Below are 24,221 nucleotides of genomic sequence, written 5' to 3' on the forward strand. Positions count from 1 at the left end.
GGTTTACTCCCAGGATGCGCCCTTGCTGTTTCAGAATTTCTCTGCATTCCATCTTCAGTTGTATTCAGTTGAGATGCACTGGGCCACTGGGAGGTTTGTGTTCATACATGTGTACTGTGACGTTGACTGCCTTCTTTTAAGAGTACGTGTACTTTGTAAAAATCTTGAGATCCACCCCCCTAAAAAAAATTCAAGTGTCTGTGAGAGTCAGAATCAGCAAATGTTTCCAAATTATGCAAGATGCAAAGAGGATGTATAACTGGTTGTCAGTCAATCTGTATATTCTCCAGAGTTGTAATATCAGCTGTTCCTAACAAACACCCTTTTTCTGACCTCCATTGTGAGGTCCAAAGAGTGATGGAGAGAGAGAAAAAATTGTTTGCCACTTGCATATGCTGAGCAGAAATAGTTTGAAATGGACGTCAGCCTGAAAGCTCTGGTTTGCCAGGGAGTTGAGTATTTCAACCTCACCAATACCATTTGTGACCTGAGTATGGATACAGGTTTAATTTAAGTGAAAGAAATTTAAAATAGAAATGTTCATCCTCAACTACATCTTGCACTTAATAGTTTAAATGTGATTGAAGAAACAATTGAGATAGGTGGAATGTCGCAAACTAGGAAATTGACTATTTTAAATAACGTTTTCTCCCTTTTGAAAGTCCTCCAGCCTGCGCCGCATCAAGTGATAACTAACCTCCCTGAAGGGGTTCGGCTTCCAACAACTCGACCCACGAGGCCACCTCCTCCTCTCATCCCATCATCCAAAACCACAGTGGCTTCAGAAAAACCGTCTTTTATACTTGGAGGCTCCATCTCACAGGTAAAAGGGCTTCTCTTCCCAGTAGATGGCCTGTTGTTTTTTGCTTTGGTAAAAATTGTCCCTCCTTCCCATATTAATTTGTCAGAGTCCTAATAAATAAAAATGTGTCTATTTATGAAGAGACAGTGACCTGAAAATGCAGCAGTCGCTTTCTATTCCATACCACACACAGGAAGTTTATTCGAGTCATGTGCCCAGGTTGAGTGACGGTGGCACCCGTCTGGTTTAGCTTGGGAAAGGTGCGTGTGCCCTGAAGTGTAGTGTAGCATGAAAGGAGATGGAATAGTTTCAAGTGCTAGAGGATAACTATTTTAAAGGTTCTAATATTAAATTGTAGATGATTGGTAAGCCCTAGTTTATTCTGACCTTGGCCTCTCTCTCTCTCTTGACGTGGTCTGGTTGTAAAGCCTCAGTCAGGTTGACTGACGTTCATCGCCAGTGACCGCGCCCCCACTGGGCTGGGGGCCATTTCCGCCCCTCCTAGGCTCTCTTCCTCCACTGCCTCAAGAGCTCTCTGTTGTTGTAGATTAGTTCTGCCTTTTCCAGAACTCGATATAAATGGAGTCTTACAGTGTGTGCTCTTCTTTGTCTGTCTTCTTTAACTTAGCATTAATGATTTCAGGGATTCGTCTAGTTTTTTTTTTTTTTTTTTTTTTTTGGCTGCATTGGGTCTTTGTTGTTGCGCCGCGGGCTTTCTCTAGCTGCGGCGAGCGGGGGCTACTCTTCGTCGTGGTGCACGGGCTTCTCATTGCGGTGGCTTCTCTTGTTGTGGAGCACAGGCTCTAGGCGCGCGGCTTAGTTGTTGTGGCACGTGGGCTCAGTAGTTGTGGCTCGCAGGCTCTAGAGCGCAGGCTTAGTTGCTCTGCCGTGTGTGGGATCTTCCCAGACCAGGGCTCCAACCCATATCCCCTGCATTGGCAGGCGGATTCTTAACCACTGCGCCACCAGGGAAGTCCCCGTCCAGGTTTTTGTGTAATCAGTAGTTTCTTCCTTTTTATTGCTAAATAATACTCCATTGGATGAACATACCAATTTGTTTATCCATTTTCTTGATGATGGAAACCTGAGCTGTTTTCTGCTTTTTGGCTGCTGTAAATAAAGCCGATATGAACATTCTTATACTGAGCTCTTTGTAGACGTGTGGTTTCATTTCTCTTGTATAGGCCCTGAGAGCAGAATGTCTGGGTAGATGTATGTTTTACTTCATAGTTTTGCGGAGTGGCTCTACAGTGCCACTGCCACCAGCACAGTCTGAGTTCCACTTGCTGTTGTCATTCTTTTTTATTTTAGTCATACTAGTAGGTATGTAGTGTTCCACTCTGGTTTTATTCTGCATTTCCCTGATAACAAATGATGTTGAGCACTTTTCATACACTTATTGGCCATTTGTACATCTGATTGTGAAGTGACTGTCTTATTATTTGTTTTTATTGGACCTTTTAGTTATTAGGTTGCAGAAGTTCTTTATACATCACAGGTGAAAATTCTGTTTTTTATATATTTTTATATATATATATATATATATATATATATATATATATATATATATATATATATATATATACACACACACACGCACACACACACACACACTTTTTTTTCTCTATTTGTGGCTTGTGTGTTTTGATGCGTAGAAGTTTTAAATTTTGATGGAAGTCCATATACATTTTTTTCCCTCTTATGACTAGTTCTTCTTCTCTATAAAATCATTGCCTGTTTCAAGCTTGTGGAGATTTTCTCCCAGGTTTTCTTCTGAAAGCTTTATAGTTTTGGCTTTTATATTTAGGTCCATGTGAAACTGATTTCTGTGTACAGTGTGAGGCGAGGATGGGCCTCACCCATCTGTGTGGCTCTGCGTTCCCGTGACGTTGGTTGAAAAGTCTTTTCTCTCTCCCATTTGCATGTTTGGGTCTGTTTCTGGACTCTGTTCTGTCCCATTGACCTACTTGCCCGTCCTTCCATCAGCACCAGTCTTGGTTACTGTGGTTTTTATAGTAAGTCTTAAGATCATGTCGTATAAGTCCTGCAGTGCTCTTATTTCTCAGGATTGTTTTAGCTCTTCTGTGTCTCTTGTATTTGCATATAAGTTACATAATCAGTTTGTCAGTTCCTACAAAAAATTCTGCTGGGATTTTGGTTGGTATTGCATTAAATCTGTAGATTAATTCTTAAGAAAATTGAGTCTTCTAATCCATGCACATGTTTGTCTTTCCATTTATTTAGGTCTTTGATTTCTCTCAGCAGTATTTTGTAATTTTCACTGTAGAGATTTTGTACATGTTTTGTTAGCTTTACTATTGGTTAATTTGATTATTTATCATGTATTTTATGTTTTTATAAGCGATATTTTAAAATTTTTCCTTTTCTGGTTCTTTCTGGTGTATGAAAAAAGTTGATTTTTATATCTTGACCTTATCTCCTGTTACATTTACTTACTGTTTCTGATAGGGTTTTTTGGTTTTATTTTTGTTTTTTTTGGGGGGGGTAGATTTCTTAGGACTTTCTCTGTATGCGTGTCGTCTACAAATAAAGACGGTTTTACTTCTTCCTTTCCAATCTTTATGCCTTTCCTTTTCCTTGTTTTATTAAACTGGTTAGGGTAGAACTTTCAGAACAATGATTAATAGAAGTGGTGAAGAGATTATACTTTGCTTGTTGCCCATCTTAGGAGGGAGGCATTCAATACTTCACTCGTAGGTATGTTAACTATAGACTTTTCATAGGTGCCCTTCATCAGATTGATGATGTTTCTGTATATTCTTAGTTTGCTGAGAGTTTTTCTTTTTCTCCAATTCTTATACTTTTCAACTTCAGAATTTCTATGTGGTTCTGTTTTATGATTTCTTTCTCTTTGTTGATATTCTCTATATGATGAGACATCATTTTCATACTTTCCTTTAATTCTTTATGCATGGTTCCCTATAGTTCATTGAACTTATTTATATTAGCTGACTTAAAGTCTTTTCCTAACAAGTCTAAAGCCCAGGGACAGTTTTTATTCACTGCTTTTTTTTTTTTTTTTACCCTCCTGTGTATGGATCATACTTTCTTGTTTCTTTGCATGTCTTGTAATTTTTTGGTTGAAACACATAACATAATGTGGAACTCTGGAAATCAGATTCTCCTTTCTCCCTAGGATTTGTTGTTGCAGCTGCTGCTGTATACTTTTGTTGTTGTTTATTTGAACTAATTCAGTAAAGTCTGTATTCTTGTGTCATGGGTGGCCACTGAAGTCTCTATTTGCTTAATTAGCGGTCAGCTAGTGATTGGACAGAGAGTTCAGTGCCCAGAAAGAGTAAGTTTCCCAGTCTTTACTGAGGGGCTCTGTGTGTGTATGTTGGGATACGCCTTCAACGTTCAGCCAGGCAGCGGACAATTCTGCCTTAGTCTTCACTTCCTGCTTTCTCAGAGCCTTGAGGTCAGCCAGCGGTGAGAACACATGGCCTTCTTATGTCTTCCCTGGCAGGTACACAGCCTTGCACGTGCACTTGGCCTTCTAGGTTCCTAGGAAGATGTTGGAGCTTTTCAAATCCCTTATGAATATCTCTTTCCTTAGCTTTTCCTCTTAAGGTTTTTGGTTAGCCTGTTTTTTCGCCCTAGCTGTTCTCTCCTGCCTCAGCCAGTGGAGAGGTTAATCCATTGACTCTGATTGTTTTTGACAAGGCTGAACTTTCTTCCCCACCACAGTCAGGACAGAAAAGACAGCTTTGCAAGTGGGTCTCTCAGAGAACCGTCAGACCAGTCTGATAATGACAGTTACCTGGGAATGATAACCCCATTCTTTCCCTTGTGCTGTCTGCTGGACTGCTGGTTTTCACCATGATTGAGGGCTGTGGGTTCTCAAGGCTGAGACACAGCTGGCGGGGTGGGGGGGTGGGGGGCGTGGGAGCGGCAGCAGAGCAAGTCCAAGTGTCACAGAGCTCATGGTTCTTACCTGGGTTCTGCCAATTTTCTTGAATAAATGCTCCCAGATTTCTACAAGCCTTTGGTTAAAGGGTTGGAAAAGAGTTCTTAAAAGGCTGATTCTTAAAATTTTTGCTAGTTTTCTGGTTGCCTTTATGGAGGAGGGTTTTTTGGAAGTCCTTACTCCACCATTTTCATTGGTGCTTCTCTCCCATAGCATTTTTACGAGGGATAATGTTGTTAATAATAGTAGCTTACATTTTGTGTGTATGGTTAAGTGCTTTTACTTATGTAATTTGTTAGTAATGCATGTTCATAAAATTTATGGTAATTTTGGAAGACATATCTTGCTCCCTTTAAAAACTTTTAAAATTAAACCAATCCTGTGTCAGGGATTTTCTTGTTTTACAAATACCTATTCTTAATTTTGGTGGGGGGGGTGAGTGGTAAGTTTTATAAACAGAAACATGTACCTTAAATATATAGTTGACCTTGTGAAAAGACAGTGTTATTCTAGTCCTTTAACATTATTTTTAGGGAACACCCGGCACTTACTTGCCTTCTCCTAATCAGGCCTCCTATGCTCCCGAGGCAGCGAAGCCCTCGGCGGGCTCCATCTCCCTGGGACTGCCACGGCAGCAGGAGGCCGCCAAGCCAGGTCAGTGAGGAGGACGTGGCCGTCTCTGCCTTTGTAGCGTCACAGTCAGGGATTCAGCACTTGAGCTCACTTTCTCTTGCTTTGGTCCGTAGCTACTGTGCCCTACATCAAGCAAGAAGAGTTTTCTCCCCGAAGCCAGAACTCACAACCTGAGGGTTTATTGGTCAGAGCCCAACATGAAGGAGTGGTCAGAGGTAAAATATGCTGTTTGGCAGAAATACTAAACTCTGGTCCCCAATAAATATGTTAAAGGAAGTCATTAATGTGTTTTAATTAATGATGATGGGCTCTTAAATTAGAGCCTTTAAATTCTAAATGTAAGTTTTCTTTCTGTATAAAAATGATTTAAAAACTGAAATTTCATATTTCTACAATCCTTTTTCATAATTGGAGAATTATTTTAAAAGTACATTTCAATAAAACAAAAACTATTCTTTTTGTGCTGCTGTTTCCGCTCTTCGAAGTAGGGGCTGATTTTGTTTGCTTGGTTTTTTTTTTTTTTTTTTTTTGCAGGTGCAGGGGTGTGATTCGCTAATGATTTTGTTTTTATTCAGGTACCACAGGAGCCATTCAAGAAGGAAGTATAACTCGGGGAACTCCCTCCAGCAAACTTTCTGTGGAGAGCATCCCATCCCTCCGGGGCTCTATCACCCAGGTTAGTTGTGCTCATTCATGAGAAAACCAGAAGTGATGTCTCGAGCGTGTTGGCTGTTCTAGCAGTAGTTTTGTGACTATGTTGTTCGTTGTTCTGGGTTATGGAACAGGGTCTCAGTGATGATAAACCTCAGATCTATAAACCGTCTGCAGAGAGACAGTAATGTGATCATTTCGACCACAAGCCATATCATCTGTACTGTGGTTCATTTGAAAAGGTCGATTATTTGCAACTTGGCAGAAGAAACAAGTTCTAATTGATGTAACTCTCACTGTCTTCCTGGCAAAGCTTTTACCGTGTGTTCAGCTTAAATAGAAATTGAGAGGAAGATCATTATAAATTGTTTGCTTGCTTTGCCCCTTCTGAAAAGGAAGGTCTGTAGTCTCAGGAAATATGGATGGTGTTGACAAAAGCACCAGAAGTCAAGTATCTTCTTCTAATTTTAGGCTAAGGTGCCGATTTTGATTAATAAAAGGTCTTTCTTTTCCTCAGTTAGATGTTAATTTTAGTTTGAAATGTAAAACAGTCCTTAGCCTCTTTATTAATGTAGATCTGGAAAAGGAAAATTCTATTTTGGGAATTCACTGTAAACAGAATCCTGTGCTTTTGTGTGTGTGCCTGTCACAAGCTTTCTGTTCTGTTCCTCTTCCTTGACTGGTGTTTCTGTTCCCTAGGACGGTGGTGGTTAAAGTTTGTTCCACAGAGCAGCAGCAGCAGTGTCACCTGGGAAGTTGTTAGACGTATAAATGCTCAATCCCTGCCCTAGATTTCCTGCAGTCTCACCCATGGGGGCCGCGTCCCAGCAGTCTGTGTTCTCCAGCCCTCCAGGGGTTCTGCCGAGCGCCCATTCGAGAGCCAGCGCTAGGACCCTGCTGACCGAGTGTAGTGTGCCCCAGGGCAGCAGCAGCACCTGGGAACTCGTTAGAATAACGCAGAGGTGTCAGTCCCTGCTCCACACCTATGGAATCAGAATCTCCATTTTTTTAAAAAAAATAAATTTATTTATTTATTTATTTTGGCTGCGTTGGGTCTTCGTTGCTGCGCACGGGCTTTCTCTGGTTGCGGTGCGTGGGCTGCTCTTCGTTGCGGTGCGCAGGCTTCTCACTGCGGTGGCTTCTCTTGTTGCAGAACACGGGCTCTAGGTGCGCAGGCTTCAGTCATTGTGGCACGTGGGCTTCAGTAGTTGTGGCTCGCGGGCTTAGTTGCTCTGCGGCATGTGGGATCTTCCTGGACCAGCGCTCGAACCCGTGTCCCCTGCCTTGGCAGGCGGATTCTTAACCACTGCGCCGCCAGGGAAGTCCCAGAATCTCCATTTTAATAAGAGTCCAGTGATTTCTTTCTGAAACATGGTTATAGAGCATGTGGTGTGTAGTGATCTGGAAAGTTACACACTAACTCCTCAGATCTCTCCTTTCACACTTGACCAAAGTTATCCAGTCCCCTGATGTTAGTTTTCAGAATAAGCAAACACTTTAATATAAATAGAAGAAAAATAAATGGCCTATGCATCTTATTTTTCCTTCTTCATTTTCGCTCCAGTATCCAAACTGGATACAGAATGAACTGGATCAGGTGCGGCTGGGCTTTGCCTGTCGATTTTCAAATCTGTCTGTCCGCGTGACATGAGCGCTTCCAAAGAGCGTGTGAGGGTTTCTGGGTGTTCACCACCGAGTTCACCTCTCGGCTGCACGAGCAGCTGCGTGGACCCCGTCACTGTCCTGCAGGGACATGTGGGTTCAGAGTGGCCTCAGTGGAGTTACGGGAACGCTGAGTTTCGGAGTGCGTGTGGGCTGGGCTGGCTCCCCTCTCCCATGCAACTCAGGCAGCTCACTTTGCAAAGTGTTCTACATGTGAGCTTCCATGAACGCTTCCCTTGAAGGAAGGGCAACAAGAACCGTGGCCATAGGCGACCCAGAAGAGGACTAGTGATGGTGAAAACGCGGATGACGTAACCTAAGCTGAGTCACATCACAGCACGGGGGCATCTGAGTTTTCTGTCCCCTCTTATTGATGGCCAGAGGTCTAACCCAGCAGACAGTTTAGTAACTGAAAGCTCTTTTTCCCTCTTATCACAATATGAGAGAAGGTCGTGGTACTTTAATTTAAAACTGAATTTGTTGACGTATTTTTCTTAGAGATTTTGTAAAAGGTTTATTACATTTGCGTGATTTTAGGCCTTAAGACACATTTTGTTTCTGAGAGTTAAGTACCTTCGTAGAGGTTTGACTTTGAGGTGGGGAAGAAAGCTTCATCAACTCATATACCTGTTGGCATTTTAAGAAGTTTTGTATGGCAGGGTTCAAGGACCAAGGTACAGTGTTTCTTTACGTTTATAAAACGTGTGTCTGATTTCCCGTCATGTGCTGGCCTTTCTTATTTGAGGACATGGCTTGCTCTGACTCTCGGTGTGGCAGGTTACATTTTCTGAGCATCTGTGTTTCCTGTAAACTCGAGTGACGCTTGTGGTGCCTGTGTTTGAATTGATGACAGGGGACCCCGGCTCTGTCCCAGGCTGGCATACCAACTGAGGCTTTGGTAAAGGGACCCATTTCTAGACTGTCCATTGAAGAGAGCAGTCCTGAGAAAGGCCGAGAGGAAGCTGCATCCAAAGGCCATGTTATTTATGAAGGCAAAAGTGGACACATCTTATCTTACGATAGTAAGTATTGCATCTCCACACTGAAGCCAGTGTTGTAATGTGTGACTAAGGACATGGGTCTGGTTCCCTACACGCTTGCTTTGGAAAAGTTAGTTTTCCTTCCCTGAGCCCAAGTTTCCTCTCTGTAATGTAAAAAAGGGTTAATACTAGTACTTCTCGTGAAACTTTTGTGAAAAATTAACTGAAACAGTCAATGAAAAGTGATTAACAGTGCAGAGCCCATAGTAAGTGTGCCCTGAGTGGTAGCTAACATCGCCAGCTGTGGTCATTTGATTTAGCCTAGGAAAAGAATCTTTGTTTAACTTTAATAGAATCACTTTTATTTTAAAGGGGTACCTATTTTATGTGTTAAGAATTAAGGAGTAGATAATAGTCTGATAATCCTAGAAAGAGTATTGAATTTAAATGCTGCTTAAATATAACTATTTTAATGTCTGTCTGTATGTAAGCATTTATCTTTAGGTGTATCCTTAAGTTTCAGTTTTCAATTGCATGCTGTTCTGAGTAGTGAGATGAAATCTCACGCTATCCCACCTAGGGTGTGAATCTCCCCTTTGCCCACTGTGTCCACACTGGCTCGGTCAACAGTGACTTTCGTGAACCGCAGTGCTGTGTTCAGTGACCCTGATCTGAGCTTTCAGATGTCAGGATCCCCTTCCAGCATTCTCATAGCCCACTGTCCATAGTACCGCTTACCGTGTGTAACCACCTGGTAATTTATCTGTATCCGCCACTACTGCTAAGTTTCACGAGGGAAGGGACTTAATTTGTTAACCGTATCTGCAAGCCTAGTTTATGCCTGACACTCAATAAATATATTTGAGTGAATGAAAACATTTTTATAAATGGCATCTGCACAGATGTATATAGTAGATTAAGACCAGTTTTTATATTTTTTTTGTGTGAGATTATGAAATTTAAGATAACTTATTTACCATACAACAGGCCTTGGGCTCTGTCCGAGCAATTCTTGTGTCTATGTCCTGCAGATATTAAGAATGCCCGAGAAGGGACGAGGAGTCCAAGAACAGCTCATGAAATCAGTCTCAAAAGAAGCTATGAATCAGTGGAAGGAGCTCTAAAGCAAGGGTTGTCCATGAGGGAGTCTCCTGTGTCAGCACCGCTGGAGGGTGAGGTGTTGTTTCCAGAACGCTGTTCAGATACATTGAATTTCGTATAGTAAATTTCCATTGTTGAGTTAGGTTGTATTCAGTCTCTGTCGTTTCAACCTGAAATTTGTATTTATATCAATATATAAATGAAACTCATGTAAATATATTAATATATTACTAATGCACGTGATATGAAATATACAGTTAATATATTAACATGAAATTTATATTAATAAATGTTTAAACTTATGTTCGTATCTACATATAAATCAAGTGGTACGTGACAGTGGAGGGAAGTAAAAATTAAACATAATTGGTCATACCATAGGTAACTGTTAGAATGCTCGTATAATTTGTAGATTATTCCTGTTTGAGTTAAGTGAGTTTAAAAATGTGAAATTCATCATGAGAACTTTGTTTTTATTGTGAGGCAGATAGAGTGGTATAATGGACAGAGCAAAGACATGTATTTGAATCCTAACTTCACTCTTTCCTGGTGAATTTCTCTGTGTCTGTTTCTTGCTCTGTAAATTAAGGGATTGTACCTGCCATTGTGTGAGGATTAGAGGCAGGTGTGCAGTCTTGTGCTGAGCATGTGACGTGCCTTCATCAAATGATAGCTGTGGTTTTGTTTTGTTAATGGCTCACTTTCCTTAAATCTTAACCTGCCTCAATTATTTTATTTTAATCTAGATAAAATACTAAAAACAGGGTAAGGACTCCTCTATCTTGAAGGCCTGTGAAATTTTCTAAGAGCTGGATTTTCTCTGTAGTAAAAAAAAAAAAAAAAAAAAAAAAATCTCACTTTTCTTTCCTTGATTCAGATTTGTTGGCAATATAACATGAAACTTCTTAGGAGGTTATTTACATCTCTTTCATTTTGATTTGCATGTTTCGTTTAATATATTTTACCTTTTTTTGAGGTATCCATCTTTCATGTTTTCCCCTTCTCACAGGTATATTTCAGAGCTAAACAATGATTTCCAATCCCTCTATATTTTCTCTCACCTTGATCAAAAAGCACTGGGTGTTTAGATTTAGCTTTGAAAGTGTTGTTCTTTACTTTTTGACCTATAATAGATGTCTTCTGTGGCCATTTTCTATTTGGGAAAATGTTTAAAAAGAAACGGGTGATGTCATGTTGGGTACTTCCAACTTTTGTTATTCTTTCCATGATATTCTTCTGAATAGTTTGCAAATCTAAAATGGTACCCCTTTCTCCATGGAGCTTTTATCAACAGTACACCCTCTAAGAACAGTGCGCGTGAACTGACATCCGTGTTGTGTCTAACTCCAGAATTGCCTCCTTGTTTTGAAAGGGCTGATCTGCCGAGCATTACCCAGGGGGAGCCCTCACTCTGACCTCAAAGAAAGGACTGTGCTGTCTGGTTCCATAATGCAGGGTAAACATTTTGCTCATTTGCTTTTATTCATTACTGCCTCACTGGCAAAGTAGTTTGAAATTAATGTGCAGTGTGTGATATCTGAAAAAGATATCTGTTTTTCAAGATATCTTCCCTTTTGAAATATTAGATATTTAAATCCTTATTATAACTCTTCTTTGAGTTACATAGTCTGTTGGAAGATGATAGTTGCCTAATCTTTGAATATAGAGACACCTTCGTTATGTAAGAACAATTCTGTGATTGTGATGAGTGATGTATTAAATCTTGAACAACACCGCCCCCCCCCAAAAAAAAGAATGGCCGATGAGTATTTATTTAAGGATCTTTTGTAAACCGAAAATTGATTAGAAACTGCAAGATGGCAAGGCATTCATTTTTTTATATTGCGGTAAATTCTGTGCAACAAAATTTACCATTTTAACAGTTTTTAAGTGTATAATTCAGTGGCATTAATTTAATAAGCATGTTTCTTGAATCCTTTTTTGAAGGCACACCAAGAGCGACAACTGAAAGTTTTGAAGATGGCCTTAAGTACCCCAAACAGATTAAAAGGGAGAGTCCGCCCATACGAGCGTTTGAAGGTGCCATTACCAAAGGAAAACCTTACGATGGCATCACCACCATCAAAGAGATGGGGCGCTCCATCCATGAGATCCCACGGCAAGATGTTTTAACCCAGGAAAGCCAGAAAACCCCAGAAGCGGTGCAGAGCACGAGGCCCACGGTCGAGGGCTCCATCTCCCAGGTAGCCATTCTGCTTCAGACTGCAGTGCGACTTAATGATTATCGGTAGTTCTTATAAGCGTTATAAGCGTCAGGTCTCTTGGAAGGAAACATGAAGGTTTGTGTGTGCTTTACCCTTAGTTGTTCTGGTGTTGGGAGAGTGTGCAGCTCAAGCTCAGTGGGCCTGGGATGGAGACCCACACAGACAGCAGCCGTCGTTGCCGCGAGCCCGACGTGGCCTGCGGTGGAGAAGCGGCTGAGCTGGGGCTGCCTGTGACGCCTGTCTCTTTTCCTGTAGGGCACACCCGTCAAGTCTGACAGCAGCTCAGGCCAATCCGCCATCAAGCACAACGTCAAGTCCTTGGTCGCGGGGCCTAGCAGACTGCCCCGTGGGCTGCCTCCACTGGAAGTTAGGCCAGAGAGCATAAAAGCGGTCGAACGGGGAAAACACGAGGACGCGAAAGCGGGCGAGCCCGTGCGTTCCCGGCACACGTCGGTGGTAAGCTCTGGCCCCTCGGTTCTCAGGTCGACGCTCCACGAAGCTCCCAAAGCACAGCTGAGCCCGGGGATTTACGAGGACGCCAGCGCACGGCGGACGCCGGGGAGTTACGCCAGCACTGCATCCAGAGGCTCGCCCATGATGAGCAGAGCTCCCGATGGTGTGTTCCCTCGTGTCCTCGTCTGATCGTTTGTGTTGTGCTGTCCACCTCCGCCAGCAGCACACATCCCAGTGTTGGCTCCAGGTGGTCGAAAGCGCTGTCGGTTGTGCTTGATGCTAGGGCTCTGGAAGGCTGGCTGCCAGATTAAAATAGGCATAATCGTAGGTAAAATGCCTAATGTTTTAACTAAATGCAGAGTATGGTGGAGTCCAGAAATGCTCGAGCAAGTAATGCTTAGAGTGGACTTTCAGCTAACCCGTGAGGTTTTCTGGGAGTCAGCCTGGCCTGCTGGCTCCTGGGCGCCGTCTGGCGTGGTGGCTGGACATTGAAGCCGCGCAGCCAGACCGCTTCGGGCTGAATCAGGGCTCTCCTTGCTGCACTAACTTGGGCACGTTCCTCAGGTTTTCTGTGCCTTAGTTTCCTCGTCTGTGAATTGGTGGTGTGATACTAAGGCTTGTTACCTCATTGGATTCTTCTGAAGATAAAATGAGGTGATAGGTTTAAAGGGCTTGGAAAGAATAGTGCCTCTTGTGTAGGAAGGACTCAGTTACTGTGCACTATTGTTACAGTTGGTACTGCTGTTAGCGCCACGACCCCACACCTCCTTGGGGTTTATGCTGCTGGCAGGTAGATCAGTGAGCTGAGAGGCATGGTTTTTACCAGGTGGTCCCTGAAGCAATCCAAGGCCCTTAAAAATGCTTCCACTTAGCATTTTTGATTGTACTGCAGTACTCATTTATCGCTGGGCTTCTGTGCAGGGTCCCGGGCTGGACTCTGCGAGGCTGTGGGCGTGAAGGATGTGGGCGGTGGGAGGGGCGGCACGGAGGGAGGAGGAGAGGAAAGTGCCTGTTCAGGGGCACGGAGTGAACCCAAACCTTGTTGGCTCTAGTTACGAAAGAGGAGAAGTGCCCTGCAGAGGGAAAGGCTCTGCAAGTTAGAGCAAGTTGGGGTGTGAGGGGATGTACTAAACCAGCTTGATTTCTTGGTTTTGACAGGCAGGTTTGTGTGATCATAGCAAAGTTGATATTATCAAAATCTGAAGGATTAGGTGGTGCTGACGGTTGCACAACATTGTGTGTGTATTACTGTCACTGAAGTGTACCCTTTGTAATGGCTAAAATTGTAAATTTTATGTTCCGTGTGTTTTACCACAATCATTAAAACGATCGAGGGTGATGGCTGGTAGCACTGATGGGACGATCAAGCCTCTCTGGATACCGTCATGTAGAGAGGAAGCAGCTGGGGCAGGGAGGAGACTGACGCTGGTAAGAAAGTCTTTGTGGACGTACAGAGCGAGGAAACACAGTGTAGCCTAGCAGGGGGCTGGTAACGCAGGCGGAGAGTAAGCTGAGGTTTGGTACATGCAGGATCAAGAGAAATTAGAATATCAGGTCGCGGAGACAACAAAACAGTGTGTAGTGGGGTTTAAAGAGGAGTGTCGAACGTCATTTTCAGTCTTAACATTAGGTGGTAAACTGGGCTGTGATCCAAAAGGGGGCAGTCTCCAAATCACAGAGGTGCCTGCCAGTTCGTCACATTTGCATATTCTGCGAGATTACTGTTATGTGTTTAGTGGGAAGAGAAGGTCAAAATACTATACGAATATGGTCTGTATTTGAGTGGTTGAGAAATAAATATTAACAAGTTTGCTTAAGAATTTGTGGTGTTGGCCCCTTTTTTTTTTTTTCTTGCAGTTACGATTTCTTCTAGCAAGCCTACCAATCATGAAAGGAAATCGACACTGACCCCTACCCAGAGGGAAAGCATCACAGCGAAGTCTCCAGTGCCTGGGGTAGACCCTGCAGTGAGCCACAGCCCTTTTGAGCCGCATCACAGGGGCGGTGCCCCAGGGGAGGTTTACCGGAGCCACCTGCCCACACATCTGGACCCAGCCATGCCGTTTCACCGGGCTCTGGATCCTGGTAAGCACCGTGTGTAGTAATAACTGAAAGCAAAGAAATAACATACCTGTGTGCCTTTCTAGACTTTCTGTTTATTAAAGTACAGTCCGCAGACAGTTGCATGTGTCATTAGTGTATATAGTTCAGTGAATTTTCACAGACTATACACCCCATGTAACCAGCTCTCAGATCAAGACACAAAATATTACCAGCACCCCTTAAAGAACTAAAAATACTAGGTATGTGGAAAGCTCTCTTGTCTGATGGCATTTGGTTAAGCTGACTGGAAAAGTGGGTTAATGTGAAGAACTGTTTTTAAATGACACATGCATACGTTATATGTTTCAATTTACAACAGAGACATGCATTCATTCACCAGTGTTCTGATCTCAGGTCAGGGGCCACTGATTAAACCTCACCACTGTCTTTCTTGTATAAATGATACACCTCCAGGTTTGGTTTTTTAAGTGAAGTTAGAATTTAAAGACACTTCAAAGCAATCTAAATACAGAATCCTTCTAGATTTTTTCCCAGTCTTTTAAAATTATCTAGTCCATACCTAATTCAGCTTCTATGTTGAGTCTTTCCAAAGCAGTCAGCTTAGTTTCTGGAGAAACCACTTTTTTCGTTCTTCTCTCATAGATTTACAGATTTTTTCATTAAGTTACACAATTACAGTAGCAAGTACAGCTGGAAGGAACTTTTGAACAGACACCACCGACTGTGAGTAAACATGGCTTTGGGCAGTGTAGAAGCGTGTAGGTTTCCTAGAGAGCAGCCTGGGCTGGGCACAGTGACGCTGGGGGCACCCGGCAGTGGGCTCTGCACAGGGAACGGAGTCCCGTCAGCAGGTTGGTGTAGAGTCTCCGCTGGGCTGTCGTGACGTCCGTACCATCACGTTGTCGCTTGAGGACGTTCACTTTCAGAGGAGCCCACACCGAGTTCTTCAGGGCCTGTCTCCAGAACCGAGGCAGAAGTTCCCACTCACACAGTCAGCTGACACATTCAGCTGGCAGTTTTAGAGGAAGGGGACGCAGACATTCCCGAAAGCTTGTCGTTTGTTTTTCTAGGGAGAACATACATACATATATATATATATATATATATGATAGTTCCTTCAAGCTCTCAGACAGAAGCAAATGTTTATACTTTCATTTAGTGTTTATCATAGTCCTTTATTTCATAGCAGTTTCATTTGCTTGCCATTTTTGAGCTTGAGCTGGATGATCAGTGTTTTGAGGATAGAGGCATTACCTTCTTTTATTTCTTCCAGTTTTATTGGGATAGAATTGACGTACAGCACTAAGGTCCTTGTGTGTAGTCTGCTCATTACCACACCTCCAGCTTCCTAGCGTCTGTGTCACGCTCTAACCTAGGGTTAGAACAACTACAGCCTCGGGCCAGAGCCTGCTGCTGCCTGCTGGTGCAAATAAAGTTTTATTAGGACACAGCCACACCTGTCTGTCTATATTTTGTCTGGCTGCTCTCACACTGTAATGGCAGAGTTGAGTTGGTACGACGGAATGGTCTACAGAGCCTCAAATGCTGACCACCTGGCCCTTTGCTGGCTAATCTCTGCTTTAAACAGACACGCTAATTAAATGCTTGTAGACTAATCATTCTTAGCCCCAGAAAAGTAAAGTTACTATCTGTTACGAAGTGTTTTCATGCATATTTCCATTTAATTGTATTAGATGATCGGTACTATAAAAAATAATTTTATTTTCAAACACAGCTTTTGGAGACTTCAGGTGAAAAATCTAATAAAGTTCCACGTCAAATACTGAAAATGAAACTACTGGAGAATTTTTTTTAGCTACTGTTCTAGTGGTAAAAAGGTTAATACTCTTGTTTTGTCTAGTCTGTCTTCCCCCTTTCCACTACGTCTGACATTAGAATATTTATATTCACGTTGCTGATATGTCAAGGTCTAAAAGGAATCCACCAAAATCCTGTATTCCCCTGACCCCCGGCCCCATGACAGCTAGAAGTTGATTGTGCACATAGCTCAACAGATGGTTTTTTTCCTTATTTTTCCTGTGGGTGATGTTTGGCAAATGAGTTCTACCCAGACTAAACTAAATGCCTGTCTCTCTTCTCTCCCTCAGCAGCTGCTGCTTACCTGTTCCAGAGACAGCTGTCACCAACTCCAGGTTACCCCAGTCAGTACCAGCTCTATGCGATGGAGAACACGCGGCAGACGATCCTCAACGACTACATCACCTCACAGCAGATGCAAGTGGGCCTGCGCCCGGACGTGGCCAGAGGGCTGTCGCCCCGGGAGCAGCAGCTGGGTCTTCCATACCCAGCCACCAGGGGTGTGTGCCTTTGCAGACTCGAGCGTGCGCGCCCAGACTTTCCTAGGCACTCTGATAGATGCCTGGTGGGTGGGTGATGGAAAGGAAGGAAAGCAGGCCGCTCCTTCTCTCCATAGCCATTAGCCCAGGAAGGCAAACAAAGTGATCCATCGAGGTGGGCTGTTTTGGCAGTACTGAGATATTGAAACCAGACCAGTGTGCCCGGGGTTTGAAGCCATGGTCTCACCAGTCTCCCTCCCTCTTTCCTCTGTCCACGTCTTTGGGTGCTGGTGTGGGCTGCAGTACTTCATATCCTTCTCTAGATGGAGATGGTCTTACTGTATGCAAATTATCATTGGGTTTTAGAGATAAACAAAATTAAAAAGCCAGGTATAGTTCTGTATCTTTAGAATAACAAATAAAACATAATTTTGTTGTATTTCTTTTGAACAGGAATCATTGACCTGACCAATATGCCCCCAGCAATTTTAGTGCCTCATCCAGGGGGAACAAGCACTCCCCCCATGGACAGAATCACTTACATTCCTGGAACACAGGTCACCTTCCCTCCCCGGCCGTACAACTCTGCGTCCATGTCTCCAGGTGGGTCTGCGCTCACCCCTTGCTGGTGTGAGCAACGTGCTCATGTGCTGGCAGCAGAGCCCTTGGAGGTGTTTGGGGTCCTTTTCCCACATTTGGTCTGCAGTTTTCCATTTAATATTAGTTATCGTTCCTCTGCGCCGTCTGTCCCTAGATACTCGGGAGAGATCTTGGGAGCTTGTGTTATGCTCCGAAGTCACCTGAGACTCTTAATAAAACACACTTCTACAACTCAGCTTTGGAACTTTCTGAAAATCTTTCAGTCACTTGAGAATGTAAAACTTGTCTGACGCACCTGTACGTTGACGTTGTGTCCTCAAGTTGCAGGTTTGTGTGTTTTCCAGGACACTCGACACACCTCGCTGCTGCGGCAAACGCTGAAAGAGAGCGGGAGCGGGAGAAGGAGCGGGAGCGCCTCGCCGCAGCCTCCTCGGACCTCTACCTGCGGCCAGGTGGGCGGGGGGCCTCGGGCCTCGGGCCTCGTGCTCGTGCAGCAGGGGGCGCCGGCACGATCTCGCGACCAAGTTATCAGGCAGAAGGCGGTGAAGGCACTTAAGTGGAGGTGCTGTATGGGCTGGAGTGGTGCAGAGGAAGTGGAGTTTCCACGATGACGGTGCCGTGTGCATTTGGCCCCAGCAGTTGGGTCTGCAAAGACTGGACACAGGGCTCATTGAAGCCGAAAGTAGCCCAGGCGAAGGCTCACGGGAGACAAGTGAAGACGGGTGTGTTGTTGAGCTGGCGGTAAAGGAAGAATGGACAGCATGGTTAGAAGGTTGTGTGACGGTTTGAATTACGGTCCAGTGCAGGAGGCAGGTGACATGATCAGAGGGGCATTTGCACGGGAGCAGCTTGAGATGGGTTAGAACCCGGGAGGCGGGTGTGGGCTGGTGCCACGAGGACAGTGAGACCATGTGTGTCGTCCCTGTATCTCCTGAGATAGGTTGACACTGGGAATGGCCAGAAGGGAGGTGCTTGGATGAATATTCTTAAGGTCAATCAAAAGGACTTCACAATCACTGGATATGGGGGGTGAGGAAGAGGTGAGAAACAAGATTGGTCTGCACTTCAGATAGAGCAGGATTAGTGAAAGCAAAGTGATAGTGATTGTTTTGGCAGTAGCTAATCTGACGTGTCTTTGGAAGGTGTGTTCTTATCCATGGCGTAGTTGTCTTTTTATATTCTGTGAAATCAAACCATTGATCATGTCCATGTTGTCAGATACTCAGATCAGTACTTAGGAGAACAGACAGAGCACGGATATGGTGACTGAGAGTGGAGAGTCTGGCTTGAACAAGGTATCAGGGGGGCAGGTGTGCACGGAGGAGCAGGTCTGTCCCGAGATGTTTCTGGGAGGGCTGCTAGAGGTGGGTGGGGGCAGAGGGGGACAGAGACCCGCCTGAGAGGTTGGTGCAGAACCAGAGGGTGTCACATTCCCGTGGCCACAGCCGACAGACCCCCTGGATTGAGGAGGGGGCCGAGGCCAGCAGTCACCTCTGACTTCCTCTTACCATTCCTGGGGATTTACCTCAAACGAGTCAATGGTTGCAAAGCCTAAGTACGTTTAGATGTAACTTGTTGTCTGTATATAATTTAAAGAATCACTAAGTGTCTGACCATAGGAGATGCTTTAATGAATCATGAGGTAGCACCATAATATTGATTATATGTTGATTGTATAGAAACCACGGGAATTGATTTAATTAACGAAAGCCAAGTAGAACTTATACATAATTTTTTTAGGAACTGTATCTTAAAAATGCTTGTGATCCCACTGATGAATAACATGCATATTTAAGTCAATAAAATACCATTTTTCTCCATCAGACATTTGAAAGGTTGATAAATATCCTGTGTTGAGGTGTGTGAAGAAACACTGATTCTTACACATTGTCAGTGGCAGTGTAGATAGGGATAGCTTCTTCAGAGATGTAAGAACGGAAATAGTAACCCCACTTCTAGGAATGTGCCCTGTAGGGCACTCAGTACCAGTGTGAGGTCAGAAGGGAGAAAATTGCTCAGAAGGCTGTGCTAGGCGCCTGCTCCGAAGTGAAGACAGGGGTGTTTGCTAGAGCTGCTGGCTCAAGTGGGAAAGTCAGGGTGAGGCCGAGAACCCCAGGAGGTGGGGGAGAGGGTGATGAGGGGGAACCTGAGACCCTGTGAGTGAAGGAGCTTTGCTGTGGAAGAGCCTCGGCCAAGTGGAGGGAGCCACAGAGCTGTGGGTGGGTGGGCAGTCTCAGGCCCTGCTGCAGCAGATGTGCATTATTTGCATTATGATACTTAGATAGTTGTTGCAAACTTGATTTTGGAAATGAGAAACATGCCAGAGTTTGAGGAAAAATCTGAGAAACGAACTTATCTGATTTGTATTAGTGCTTCATTATTGGTGTTATTTTTATTTCTCTTTGGATTCAAGATAGAAACTTGTCACCAAGATGGAAATGACAGTAAATGGTAGCTGATGATTTTGTTTCAAGTTACTAGCGTGGTTTTATTGCATGTTTATTGGAAAACCCTTATAGAATTTATTTCTAGAAAGGCCAGAAAGCAGGGTAGCAAGTTTCTTCCCTTGTTGTCCTTTCTCCTATTTAGGAGTGTGAGGAAGGCAACGATGCCCCAGTGCTGCCGTCCAGCCTCTTCCTTATGGAGGCTTGTTTCTTTGTGCCTCTGCCCTGCAGGCTCGGAACAGCCCGGCCGGCCCAGCAGCCACGGCTACGCTCGCTCTCCGTCTCCTTCAGTCAGAGCCCAGGAGACCCTGCTGCAGCAGAGACCCAGCGTTTTCCAGGGGGCCAACGGAACCAGTGTGATCACACCTTTGGACCCGAGCGCACAGCTACGGATCATGTAGGTCTCTGTGTACATTTGGACCAAAAACCCCCGTCTTCTGCACACACGCCTTTAAATCTGTGACTGCCATAGTTTAAGGAGAGTGATGTTTCCTTCTGCTGCACGCTGTGTTTGTTGCAGTCCGTCCGTCGTGCCCCCCGCCCCCCGCCCCACCACACACACACACACACACACACACACACACACACACACACACACACCCCTCCCTCCCTTCCTCCCCCACCCCCTTCCCCCCGGGAGCGTCTCCCCTTCACAGACCTCTGGTTTGGTTTTATTTTCAGGCCGCTGCCTGCTGGGGGCCCTTCCATCAGCCAGGGCCTGCCGGCCTCCCGTTACAATACTGCTGCGGACGCCCTGGCTGCTCTCGTGGACGCCGCAGCGTCTGCTCCCCAGATGGACGTGTCCAAAACAAAAGAGAGTAAGCATGAAGCTGCCAGGTTAGAAGAAAATTTGAGGAGCAGGTCAGCAGCAGTTAGTGAACAGCAGCTAGAGCAGAAAAGCCTGGAGGCGGAGAAGAGACCCGGTCAGTGTCTGTACACTTCTTCAGCCCTGCCGAGTGGCAAGCCCCAGCCTCATTCTGCAGTAGTTTACTCTGAGGCTGGGAAAGAGAAAGGGCCTCCTCCAAAATCCAGATATGAGGAAGAGCTAAGGACCCGAGGGAAGACTACCATTACCGCAGCTAACTTCATAGACGTGATCATCACCCGGCAAATTGCCTCGGACAAGGATGCAAGGGAACGTGGCTCCCAGAGTTCAGACTCTTCCGGTAGCTGTATGTATCTCAACCCGACCTCGCACTGTGGTACCGAGTACGGAATTACTTGATTCTTTAGGGAAAGCAGAACCATACGGTGTAAAGAAATTCTAATCTTGGTAGCATATGTAATGGAAAGGTTTTGTGGGTTACGGGTGCAAAGTGTCTCTTCTGCTGTTATGACTCTTTAAATATCAGAGTGTCTTAAGTATACCTGTCAAGGTGTTTTCCATGAGAAGCCATGCCCTTTGTGGAGATAAGGTTGGAAGGGAGATAGAGGCGGAGCTCGCTAACATCTTCAGGTTCTGGAAGGTGATGGATGTGTCATCAAGCGCGGCGCTACCGAGGCCTCATTCCTCAAGAAACGTTTCCTAGGATGTGGTTCAGTATTTAGGCCGATACCCCAAAGCCTCTAGTATTCTTTTTCTAGGATACAGGTTTTTTAAAAAGCGAGACCACCTTGTTGGTAATTATTATTATTGGTAATTGGCATTTCTTGCAAGTTGGATTTTGACCAAGTCTGGTTAGTCACTTTGATATCTACCCTGTTAGGTGTAAGAATTCACAAATCTACAGTAAAATGCTAGAAGAGTTACTTTAAATTTATTTTTAACTATAGCCTAAATTCTATATAGAATTCCTGAAGGAACAGGCCAGTATTTAAACGAGTATCCATTAACACTGAAGTAATTTAACCATACGTAGTAACCTCTCATTTCCAGTAATGAACTGAGTAGAGTTGGAGACAGTGACCTGTGGTCGCTGTGCACCAGCATGCGATGCATCGTTCTGTTTAGTTTAGTTAGTTCCATGCCTAGTCGTAACCTATTTGGGTAAATACCTCATTGCTGAGGTTCTTGGAGACAAGTGGGGGGCAGCTTGGTAGCCTGTTGTGTAAATGAAAGGCATCCTTTAGCCTGGACTGTGAAGATCAGCCCAATAGGTATTATCCATGCAGAAAATTTGGAAGGTCCCTAGTTCTGTGACTAGGCCTTTTGGAGGGAAGTCACCCGCACGCATCTGGTGACCCGACCTGGGGCCTATCGAATGCTCGCTCATCACCCGACAACACTTCTTTTCAGTTTGCGTCGCAGAACGTCTGAGAGCAGAGAGTCTGGCTGCTTTTGTGAGTGTTTATCTTTTCGCCACTGAGTCAGTTCCTTGCGTGAGCTCACAGGCTCTTCACAGGTACCAGCGCGCCCTCCGGTGTCTCCTCTCCAGAGCCCCCACGCCCCCGCTTCAGGCGTCAAGAGCAATGTGCTCCCAGAGTGGTGCCAGGCCTCCCGTGACTGTGCGTTGGGTGTGGGGAGCAGATTAGGAGGGAGCTGGCACATGAACAGTGATGAATACCCACTGCAAAGCAGTATCAATTACTTTGAATACAGTGACTTATTTTAGTTCTCCAAAGACAATTTCCACCCCAGTTACCAGGTTTCTGTCCTGAGTGTACTAGACCCAGGTTACTGCAGCTTCCGTGGCCTGGTGGGGGGCAGGAGAGGGCTGTTGAGATGAGGTTGGAGGAGTGGGTGGTGGTTTAGTAGCAGCGTTCATTCCCACCTTCTGCCTGCGTCCAGGACCCATCATCGCCTGGCCACGCTTGCTGGTCTGGCCAGGGTCATACACCCTTTGGGCCTCTGACCGTTTCCTCAGGTGCTTCAGTGCACTCAAAGGTGCACACAGCACTCGCGAGTCAGAAGGTTCCTGAGCAGGAGATCACAGCCCCCCGGCGCCCCCGTTCTCGGCTCTCAGGCCACGGCAGGACTGAGAAAAGGACCTGGACCCCCACTGCATAGACGCTCAGTTTCCTTGGGAACCGCATCGTAGAAGGGCCCTTCCCTGGCGTATGCATCCTCCCTTTCTGCTAACCCAGCAGAGTGACTTTGCTTCCCTGAAGACACTCCCTACCATTTCTGTTCATCTTCACAGTGTAACGTGGTGCTAAAAAATGGGAGTAATTTTTGTCAGCAGTACTCAGTGATTTGAGAAAATCATTATGTGATGTTACTTAACCTACAGCTTTAAAGTCGTCCTGGTAAACAAGAGCTGACTGCCCCACAGAATGGAAACGACTGGCAACAGTGGACTGTTGACATCTGCTCTCTCGTGGGTTTAATCCCTTCTGATGAGTTTCCTCGTGATTTTCTTTTCCAGCCCCCAGGAGAACGTCAAGCTCTGTTTCTGTTCTGCCTCACCTAAAGGTCTTAGAGCCTACAGACTTTCAGGAAACTCCGTACCCTGCCAGGATTAGGAGTCTGAGGAAGCGCCTACTGACCTTTGACACCATGCATTGACCTCGTTTTTTTGTTTGTTTTTTTTTTCCCATTGACCTGAGGTGCCATTGAACATTTCTCAGAGTAAAAACCGAAAATTTGCAAATAGGTTTGAAGAGCTTGGACTTCCAAGACTTTTCATAGGATTAGTTTTAAAATAGATTCTTTTCTTTTCTTCAAGTATCTTCTCACCGGTATGAAACACCTGGCGATGCCATTGAGGTGATAAGCCCTGCCAGCTCCCCCGCGCCGCCCCCCGAGAGGCTGCAGGCCTACCAGCCGGAGGTCGTGAAGGCGAGCCAGGCAGAAAGTGGGTCTTTGCGTGTTTTCACGCTTCCTTCTCCTTGCCTGTCCAGAGCACGTTAAGAAATAGCTCGTTTTGTTTGAGAGTAATCTTGTATGAGTCTAGAAGCATGTAAAACTTTTAAAACTGCTCTAATGGAAAACGGTTTTTAAGCCATTATTGATGACTTTTTTGTGTATATTTTAATGATAATAGTTGATATTAGTTTTGTTTGCTAGTCTTCTGATTTCTCTCGGTGAATAAATATTTTTTCTTCAAAATTAAGATATGAATTCCCTTCCATGTGTTTCTCTGCGTTATGTTTAATCTTTGCTCATGAGTGAAAGGCGGGCCTCCCTGGAGTAAGACATCTGTCTGTCCCCGTTAGACGAAGCCTGCAGGCAGTACGAAGGACCGCTGCACCACTATCGGCCGCAGCCGGAGTCGCCCTCCCCTCAGCCGCCGCCGCCGCCCCCGTCTTCACAGGCCGAGGTGGTGGGGCAGGTGCCCAGGACCCACCGACTCATCACACTTGCTGATCACATCTGTGTAAGTTTCTCACTCTTCTTACTAGTTTTGTTTTGTTTTTTTTTTTAAAGAAAGATCATGTAGGAGGCACATTTCACGTAGAATCACAATAAAGTTGTCTAGATTTTTTACGCTACGCTTTTTTG

At 44.8% G+C, this 24,221-nt stretch overlaps 1 protein-coding gene across 4 annotated transcripts in view; it reads left to right on the forward strand.

Annotated features, from left to right (window-relative positions):
- NCOR1 (nuclear receptor corepressor 1) overlaps positions 1 to 24,221 on the forward strand; it is a 145,767-nt gene that overhangs the window by 108,521 nt on the left and 13,025 nt on the right. For 2 of the 4 annotated variants that reach the window (XM_059908097.1, XM_059908099.1), the window contains 17 exons: positions 663 to 823; positions 5,264 to 5,384; positions 5,477 to 5,578; positions 5,939 to 6,039; positions 8,530 to 8,698; positions 9,688 to 9,828; positions 11,130 to 11,213; positions 11,705 to 11,961; positions 12,238 to 12,598; positions 14,293 to 14,520; positions 16,608 to 16,817; positions 17,250 to 17,399; positions 17,741 to 17,848; positions 20,072 to 20,237; positions 20,522 to 21,012; positions 23,446 to 23,574; positions 23,936 to 24,096. In XM_059908097.1, the coding sequence (XP_059764080.1) occupies positions 663 to 823; positions 5,264 to 5,384; positions 5,477 to 5,578; positions 5,939 to 6,039; positions 8,530 to 8,698; positions 9,688 to 9,828; positions 11,130 to 11,213; positions 11,705 to 11,961; positions 12,238 to 12,598; positions 14,293 to 14,520; positions 16,608 to 16,817; positions 17,250 to 17,399; positions 17,741 to 17,848; positions 20,072 to 20,237; positions 20,522 to 21,012; positions 23,446 to 23,574; positions 23,936 to 24,096 (3,140 nt within the window). The remainder of the gene's footprint in view (positions 1 to 662; positions 824 to 5,263; positions 5,385 to 5,476; positions 5,579 to 5,938; positions 6,040 to 8,529; positions 8,699 to 9,687; positions 9,829 to 11,129; positions 11,214 to 11,704; positions 11,962 to 12,237; positions 12,599 to 14,292; positions 14,521 to 16,607; positions 16,818 to 17,249; positions 17,400 to 17,740; positions 17,849 to 20,071; positions 20,238 to 20,521; positions 21,013 to 23,445; positions 23,575 to 23,935; positions 24,097 to 24,221) is intronic. The other 2 variants (XM_059908100.1, XM_059908098.1) reach the window with 2 other exon arrangements.

The sequence above is a fragment of the Balaenoptera ricei genome, chromosome 20 (assembly GCF_028023285.1).
Source record: "Balaenoptera ricei isolate mBalRic1 chromosome 20, mBalRic1.hap2, whole genome shotgun sequence".
In the NCBI taxonomy this organism is placed as follows: Eukaryota; Metazoa; Chordata; class Mammalia; order Artiodactyla; family Balaenopteridae; genus Balaenoptera; species Balaenoptera ricei.